This window comes from Camellia sinensis, chromosome 4 (assembly GCF_055761805.1).
Source record: "Camellia sinensis isolate YWXY chromosome 4, ASM5576180v1, whole genome shotgun sequence".
In the NCBI taxonomy this organism is placed as follows: domain Eukaryota; kingdom Viridiplantae; phylum Streptophyta; class Magnoliopsida; order Ericales; family Theaceae; genus Camellia; species Camellia sinensis.
Window position 1 is genome coordinate 82,687,141 of NC_138964.1, and position 9,324 is coordinate 82,696,464.

The following is a 9,324-nucleotide window of genomic DNA, read 5'->3' on the forward strand; positions in this document are numbered from 1 at the left end:
TGGAAAGACAGAGCTGAACTAAGTTAAAGTGATGTTCCAGTGAGGAATTGTGCGATTAACTTAGGCTTGCAAAGAAGGTAGAGTTGAACCATGTAAAAGTGATGTTCCAGCAAGGCACTGCGCGATTAACTAGGGCTTGCCAAGAAGGCAGAGCTGAAACTAAGTAAAAGTGATGTTCTAGCATGGAACTATGCGATTAACTAAGGCTTGCCAAAAAAGCAAAGCTAAACTAAGTTAAAGTGATGTTTCAACGAGAAATCATGCAAAGTTTAGCCAAGCTAAACAAATGGCTAAAGAAAAAGTCGAGGTAACGAATACTAGGAATTATGCCCACTTAAGGCAATAAGAGTTAGCCTTAAGTGTTAAAGTTTAGTCGAGCTATACATATGGCCAAAGTCATGAACGTCGGTCAAGGATGCTAAAGTCTGAATTGTGATTGTTGATCCTAGCAAAGTTGCTTAAGAGGTCAACGATTGGCTCTAGTTAGTTCCACGTTGTCATGGAAGTTGGGACGACAAAGTTGGAATTTGAGAAGATAAACATTGAAGCCAAGTGCTTTGAAGTCGACGTGTCATGATCTCGATCAAAAGTGCAGTTATTGTTGTGATGTTTTAGCCGACATGTCATGACATTGGTCGACGTACGTCCCATCACCTCAATATTTCTAGGGTAATAAGACCTAGGGCAGTTAAGGGGACATAATTTATGAGTTGTCCAAGTGGCCTAGGCTGTTAGCCGAGGTTACACGTGGATGGTGGTGATTGGCTGTGGTGTGCTGTGATCACACCAAAATCTGAGATATTCAGAGAATGACTAGAGTCCTAAATGATGACAAACTCCTAGATTGGATGAATTAGGATTCTTGTGAGAGGTGTATCCTAATCCAATTAGGAGAGATGAGTCCAAGGTAAGTATTATACTAGTAAAGGATAAAAGTCCTGTTGAAGTAAGACTTTTAAGATGAGGAGGATACAAGTTATATAAGGCAGACTCCCCATGGGTCAGAGGTGTGTTTTAACTTGTGAATTATTGCTTGAGTTATGATCTTGTTTGATTATCTAGTGGGATAAAGTTACTGACTTCATTGTCGGAGTGCCCTCCCGGTTGGCAGCAATTAGGATAGTTATTTTGTTCATGTTTGTTGGTGTTGATTCCATCTAGTACACGTGCTTTTCAACTTTGTTCCCGGGATCTAGGAGAAAATTCAGAGTTTGGTTGTATAGTCGGATTTTAACACCCACAATTGATATATCTTAGAGTGAGCAAATTAAAAAATAATAATAATAAAAATTATACAAAAAAATAATTAAAAAAAAAGAAATTCATGGTAGTGAAATTGTATAAATTACATGTCCAAGAAGATCTATCTATATATATAGTTGCATACTTGAGCTAGTGTATACATACATACATATATATATATATATATATATATATATGGTTACATTACAATGCATTACATGAGGCAGCAAGCATTGATATTATCGTCGTTGAACATTACAATACATTACATGAGGCAGCAAGCATTGACATTGTCATCGTTGAACATATTGCTAACTTTGTCATCTCCCCTGTGATTAACTGGAATGGTACCATGCAAGTCCCCGACATTGTATCCGTGCCTCCAATAGTTGTAGCTCTCTTTGTAATCGTTAGTGAGGTCTTTGAAATAGTTGTTAGCAGATGTGAAATACAAAGGTGGGTTTGGGTATGGCCAAAACTCGGCTCTCTTCCCAGCCCTCCTCACTGCTTTCAGCACTTTGTTGCGATCAACATACCCTATCGCTGTCACCTTCTCCATCTCTAGATTCACTTCAACTGAATCTACCCCTGCATCACCCACATATATAGAGCCATACACACACTGAAAAATATATATGACATTTGTTTTGTCTTTCACTTAGTATATATAGTTTTAGATTGTTATTGAAAATAAATTATTTTTATTTTGGTAAATTACATTGATATCCCTGAAGTTTGAAAATAATATAATAATCCCCTTAGTATTTTTTTTTCATAATTACACCAACCTCTCTTGTCTCTTACTAGTTAAATAAAATGAACCAAAACTTGTATAGATAATGTGAAGACGGCAATAAGTAGTGATGAAAAGTAGCGAGCAAGGTTCTAAATTGTAGTATCGGGTAACGTAATGGTATCGGTCGTGGAGTATCGGTATCGGTAGTATCAATCGGTATGTATCGAGAATCGGGTGTCGCGGCAGTAAAATTTTAAAAATCATTTTACAACTTTTTCAACTTTTTCAGTCCCGTACCGGTTTGAACCGGTGAGTATCGGCCTATCGCGGCTTGTATAATGGTTATAGGCCGATACGTATCGGGACTCGGCTGATACTCCTGGGAGTTTCAATCTCAACGGTATACCAGCCTGCATCCGTTGCGGCACCCTATTTTTCCGATATGTATCAACAGATACGTAGCGTATCGGCCAGTATTTAGAACCATGGTAGCGAGTAATTATTATGTAAATTAAAACTTGATAAATTTGTGAAAATTATTATATTTTTTCTAAACTTTAGAGATGGTCAGTGTGACTTACGATTTTTATTTATTTAAAAAAAAAAAAACTCTTTAATTTAAGGGTAATATTAACACACCTCTAAGTTTGTAGATGGCGTTCTTGACAACTCTCTCGCAGCCAGTGCAGCACATTCTGACTTTGAGTTCCACAGTCTGTAAAAGTAAACACGGACAATAAGTGAGATGCTCTGTTTCTTCAAAAGTGAACACGGTTTTCCTCTTTCTACTTATTCCTTTGTTCCTTTTGTTCTTCTTTGACAACCTTTCTAACTCCCACCCTAGGCGGTTGCAATAACAAATTAAAAGGGATTAAGAAAAGCTATTTTCTGTGCCTTTTTATTAAACTTATGAGTCTGTCAATCACAGCACAAAAGCATGGAACATTATCTTAGTGTCTCCTACATCTGTTTCAATACCCCAAGCTCATATAAGAAACTTGAACCATTAAAAGAATTCTGATGGTAGAATATGCCAGTTTGGGCTCAAAAATAAAATAAAATTCTTCTTTTATGCTTTATATATATTCTGTACAGTAGACTTGTGTATTATGCCTTTTGTGTCGGATTAATAATTGAGATTCACTTATCTCCAGTTAAAATTTTAGTCCCGTGCACAATATTATGCCATGTTAGTTATTTTTTTATTTTTTTACAATTAAAAGTCCAAATTTTATCACCACACAAATAAATTTAATTTGAATAAAAAATTTAAAACAATATTAATTGGGTCAATAAATTTTGTGAAAGAAAAAACAAACTGATGCCTTCAGTTTATAAATATATATATATATATATATATATTAACTTAACATTGTCTAATACTCGTGATTAAACTTTTCTCATTCAACGTCTAACTGAAAAATAGTAATTCTCTTAGTAGTAATCATGGGCATAGCATGATTGTGAGCCCACATATAATCTTTTCTTGAATTTGTGTTGATCCTGGAGCAACATGTTAAAAAAAAAAAAGAAAATCGAACAATTAATTGATAAATAACCTAGCTTTCACCCTTATAATCTACTGATTTTTTTTTTTTTGGCAACTTGTCTAGGAAAATCCATCCCTTTTTTTTATATGGGCTCCAAAACAAAAAATATATCTAGAAGTTTTACTCCTAATTTTATTTAAAAATATTGAGCCGTCCAAATTTACGCTGTGCGTGAACACTGTAATACACTATTTTTTTGTTTTTAGATGACTGTAATACACTAATTGAATGTTATTGTCAAACCACAATTTACAATTCTGAATACTAATTCTACTTATGTATCGATTACTATCTAAAAATGTGTTCTACTTTTAGCATCTCTTTGTTTTCCTTAGGTTGACACTTGGCATGGTTAAGATGGATTGTATGTTTAAACAGGTGGCATATATAAAACATCATTTTCATTTCAACCTCAAAATAGTAAGACTATCGCATGCCATAGCCTCAATACAGCCAACAACTCCATGTTTGCATAATTTATTTCCGTGCTCATATTTTACAGAAGGCCGATAGTAATTAAATGTTTTAACCTTAACTTAAAAACAACATATATTTATGTATATATTATAACCTTAGTATGCAAAAAAAACAAAACAAAACTACATAGGATGTGAAAGCCAACCTGCAAAGAAAGTGGTCGACCCTTGGGCATGTTGTGGTGGGTATGTTTGATGCTTTTGTGGTGGGTGTGTCCACGATGATCGAAACAGTATGCGATAGCTGAAATCAAAGAGGAGAATACTCTCTCTGGTTGGCTAGCCATTGGCAATTGGATCGTTGGTTATATAAAGACTTCAGAGAGAGAGAGATAGAGATAAGAAGATAAGACAAACCCAGGCCTAGAAGATATTCCCTAGAAGGCATAGCTTTCTTTAAGTTTTCAGCCTCTTTAAAATTGAAAAATATTCTAGAGAACCAACGAAAAAGTTGTTTATAATACTATCCGGGAAGGCAAATTAGTTTCTTGTGCTTAAATTCAATGGACTTGGTTGGGATAGGGGCGTGGGTAATCAGTACCCCTTCAAATAATTTTAGAAGAACCCTTTCGACAGGGAATGGTATCTAAAACCCTTACATTAATGCTTGCAATGTGGGTCAAGCTAAGCCGACATGACTCTGCTGACAACTCCAAAGCAACCCAGAATATATATCATATCTATCATATGTGTGGGTCAGATTGATGAGCTTAAGGAAGTTAAAGGTGGGTTTTGCAGGTAAAGGAAGCAAAATATTCTAACAATCTCCTTTTATTTTATTTTATTTTTTAAGTTTTTTCTCTATTCTTTAACTTCTTTGCAAATCACCACACAATGACTTGTGCCATATATCAGCAAAGCAAAGCCCAATAAAACATGAAAAAAGAGAACCTTTATTTCAATACTTTTGTTGCTGATATATTCCGGCACTGCCATAAGTTGGGCTTTATTTCTATACCATGGATGTTTCACATATTATATACAGAGACATTAGAAAAGAGAACCTTTTGGTGGTTCTATGCCTTTAAATGCAATAATACTACAAACTCATAATTTTTACTAATAGTTTACTCAAAAACATCAATATGTGATCCAAATTAACATTGTATATTGAACCACAAAACACACATTAAATCTCCATCACAATTTTCGGATATGTTTGGTTTGTCTCTCAAAATATATTTTTGAAGAAAAAAAATTCCAAAAACATGTTTGGTTGAATTTTTTTAAAAGGAATTTCAAAATCACTTTCTTCTCCGTTATATATCAATCAATTAATTATTTTTTCTTTCTCCTCTCTCATTCTCAATCACTTTTTTCCTTACACTCATTTATTCAACTACAAAAAAATTATCAAATCATCCAAAACTCTAAAACTCCAAAATTATTTTCAAAATATACAACAAAATAAATTTTCAAATTTTTTGAACTCTCTAAAAAAATTACTTCCCAGAACACAAATCAAACTAGGCCATCAATTCTGCACGACTTTCCGGTAATATTTTTGGGATCGTAGTTGTACTATAGTCTTAAAGCATCTTTCATATTTGCCTACATAATACTGCAAACTAATTATAAGTAGCTGAAAATTTTATAAAATTAAATATACTGATTCATTTTTATTAAGTAATCAGAAGATAAAAGATAATCCACTTCCTATGTGTTGTACCAAGTAGACAATACTAGGGATTTTTGGAATAATATATCCCATTCTTAACCACTAAGGACAACACAATGGTTCCTTCACGCGTTCACACCAAAGTAGCTTTGGAAATTTTCGAAAGTACAGTAAAGGAATAAAGTCCTACAATGGATCACTAAATTTACCTAGTAACTATCAAATTTGTCAAAAATATATCAATTAGGCATATTATTCGGGGATTAGAATTTTTAGCAGTAATTTTGCAATAGTGGTTTATTGATGGTCTGACTTCCAAAATACAATTAACGGCATGGTTTAAGGGTGGTTTAAAGTCACCACTATTGAAAAGGACACAACTTCTCTCCAGTAATTAGAGGGTGCTGTTTGACACGGGTGGGTCTTGATTCGGGCATATATTGATAATTCAAACCGTTCAATATACAAAATCAGTCAAGTACATCATTCTTGTAAAAAAATTACGTTGATTGAATATTGATAATCATTTGATTAGATCTCATTTCATAATAATTTTCAAATAGAACTTTCAAAATAAATTGTGACAAAAATGTGATCTAATCAAGTGGTTACCGATATCTAATCAACGTGATTTTTTGAAGGAATGACGAACTTGACAGGTTCTAAATATTAAACCGTTTGGATTATCGTCATAGTTCAAGATGTTAATTAGAATAGATTTAGCTTTATAATTGTTAATTGTATAGCTTTACTTTATGCTTTCGGTGGTAGTGGGTTTTTTGGTATCCAATGCCCATATTTCTCTCTATAAAGAGAGACTTCATTCTCTTTGTAAACATAACAAATATAGAAACATTTCAGAGTCTCTCTCTCGCTCTCTAGCTTCTCTCACTCTCTCAAACTAATCTTTCATGGTATCAGAGCCCAGTGTTACATTTCTGGCAATTTTTTAGTCCCGTATACAGTGGCACACTACATCAAACTGTTCAAAATTTTCTTCTGATTCCAACGGCACCAAGCTCGTTCTCAGAAACCCTAACACGCGCCCCCACGCGCCTCCCTTATCCTCTGCGCGTCAACACTTCCGCCACCACTCTCACACGCGCCCACACGCGCCATCTGCTGTCGCTCACTTCCGCCACGCGCCCACACGCGCCCACACGTCCGCGGCTCCCATACGCCGCGCCTGCTACCGTACGCGTCTCGTGCGCCGCTTCGCTAGTGTGCACCCGCGTGCGCCAAACCAGCTAACGTGCGCCGCGCCTGCGCCTGTCTGCTACCGTGCGCCTTTGCCTACCTGCTAACGTGCTCCTCCCTGCACTCTGCTAACATGCGCCGCTGACATCACTGCTGACATCATCTCTGTCCAGCATTCCTTTCCTTGCTATTTTCGACCTTCCGGACTCACTGGTACACTCTGTTTTACCTAATTTTGCTCTTACGGGTCTATTCCTATTACTTTAACCCTACTCAACTAGTATTATGGATCGTCATGATGCCTCCCATCCCATTTCCGTCATTTTAAATGGTTCAAACTATGTTCTGTGGGCCCAAGCCATGTCCTCTTTCCTCAAAGGCAAGAAGCTCTGGCGAATTGTCACCGGGGATGTGGCTAAACCAGTAAAAGACAGTGCCACTACTGAAACTCCTGTTCATACTGCTACATATGAAGACCGACTTGAGGAATGGGACAGTAAGAATTACCAAATCATTACCTGGTTTCGTAATACCTCTGTTACCTCTATCAGTCTTCAATTTGGCCGCTTTCAGCTTGACTCTGTAACTACTCCTGCGAAAGACATCTGGGATTTTTTGAAAGAACGATACCAGACTACTGGTCTTGCCCATCAATATCAACTTCAGAACCAACTTCACCGCATGCGCCAAGAATCCACTCAGTCCATTAATGACTTCCTTTCTCAAATATACTCTGTTTGGGATCAGCTTGCTCTTTCAGAACCAGCCTGGCATGACCCCGAAGATGCCGTTTTATTTACTATCCATCGCAACCAGCAAAGGTTGGTGCAATTTCTCATGGCTCTTACCCCCTCTTTTGAGCTCGTACGTGCCTCTCTGCTTCATCGCCATCCCTTGCCCACTCTTGAACAAGCCATTTCTGAGTTGCTATCAGAGGAGACTCGTCTAGGTACTCTTCAAACTCATCATGTGGACTCTGTTCTTGCCACTCCTCCGTCCCGGCCATCATTTACCCAGCGGACCACTGCTTGCCTCTATTGTCAGAATCGGGGCCTTCCTTCAACCCATCTCCTGGTCAATTGCCCCGTCAGATCCTGCCGCTACTGCAACAAACTTGGTCCTGGTCATCTGCAACAGGATTGTTTTCGCAATCCATCCCGCTCATCCTCCAATAGCCACTCCTCTCGCGGTGGCTCTTCCCGGGAAAGCTTTCATCGTTCCGGCAACCAGTCTCATCACACTGCTACTTCTGCTTCCGGGAATCAGTCTTATCACACTGCTGCTGCTGCTTCCGGGAATCAGTCTCATCACACTGACACTGCCACCTCTGCAGGGTTCTCTGAGTCACCTGCTCCATCTACCCCTCGCTTTTCTCCAACGGATGTAGAGGCCATGCTCAAACAACTTCTCTCCTCATCTGGTACACCTCCTTCTACTGCTTTGTCTGTAATCCCAGGTAACTCTTCTTGGTATTTTGACTCTGCCTGTTGTAATCATATGACCTCCAGTTCTACTATCTTTTCTTCCTTATCTTCATCTCCTCATATTCCCTCAATACATACTGCTGATGGTTCCCTCATGTCTGTTCGTCATGTTGGTACTGTTTCCACCTCTTCTTTATCTATACCTCACCTTTATCATATCCCTGCTCTTACCTTAAACCTTATTTCCATTGGTCAATTATGTGAACTTGGTCTAACTGTCACATTTTCTGCTACTGATTGTTTGGTACAGGACCCTCAGACGGGGCAGACTATTGGGATCGGCCGTAAGCGTGGACGTCTCTATGAACTCATTCACCTTCATGTTCCTGCCTCTCCTCAGATTGCTGCTCCTACATCTACTTCCTCATTATCTCCCTTTCATCTTTGGCATTGTCGCTTAGGGCATATTTCTGTTACTCGCTTAAGGTCTTTGGTTTCTAGTAGACAGTTGGGTCATGTAATTCCCGATAATTTTGATTGTATACCCTGTAAACTTGCCAAACAACCTGCTTTATCATTTAATAAGAGTACTTCTGTTTCTCTTGCCCCTTTTGATCTATACATTCGGATATTTGGGGGCCCTCCCCTACTACTACTATGGGGGGATCCCGCTATTTTGTTGTTTTTATTGATGATTTTTCCCGGTTTACTTGGCTTTTTCTCATGAAAAATAGGTCTGAACTTAAACACATTTATTATCGATTTGCACAAATGGTTCACACCCAATTCTCCAAAGCCATCAAAATTTTTCGCTCTGACAATGCTATGGAATATCGGGATTCAGATTTCCTTTCCTTTCTTCAGCATCATGGTACACTGCCTCATCGTTCCTGTGCTGGCACGTCCCAGCAAAATGGCCGCGCTGAACGGAAATATAGGCATATTCTTGACACTACTCGCGCTCTCCTTCTCTCTTCTTCCTGCCCTGAAAACTTTTGGGGAGAAGCTGCCCTCACTGCTGTTTACACTATCAACTGTGCTCCTACCCCTGTCATCCATAATCAAACTCCCTTTGAACGTC

General features: G+C 37.9%; 1 protein-coding gene across 1 annotated transcript; it reads right to left on the reverse strand.

Moving 5' to 3' along the window:
• Window positions 1–1,306: 1,306 nt before the first annotated feature.
• On the reverse strand, window positions 1,307–4,934 carry LOC114299542 (heavy metal-associated isoprenylated plant protein 30). The gene is made up of 3 exons (XM_028244306.2): window positions 4,151–4,934; window positions 2,618–2,693; window positions 1,307–1,830 (listed from the first exon to the last, which is right to left on the reverse strand). The coding sequence occupies exons 1-3, from the start codon at window positions 4,289–4,291 to the stop codon at window positions 1,508–1,510; spliced, it is 540 nt and encodes a 179-aa protein (XP_028100107.2). The 5' UTR covers window positions 4,292–4,934; the 3' UTR covers window positions 1,307–1,507.
• Between the last annotated feature and the right edge of the window lie 4,390 nt (window positions 4,935–9,324).

Excerpts from the sequence above, each read along its gene's own strand:
- LOC114299542 (XM_028244306.2), bottom strand. The coding sequence starts at position 4,291 with ATGGCTAGCCAACCAGAGAGAGTATTCTCCTCTTTGATTTCAGCTATC. Across the intron at positions 2,694-4,150 it reads GTCGACCACTTTCTTTGCAG|ACTGTGGAACTCAAAGTCAG; the intron begins GTTGGCTTTCAC and ends TTACTTTTACAG. Across the intron at positions 1,831-2,617 it reads CGCCATCTACAAACTTAGAG|GGGTAGATTCAGTTGAAGTG; the intron begins GTGTGTTAATAT and ends TGGGTGATGCAG.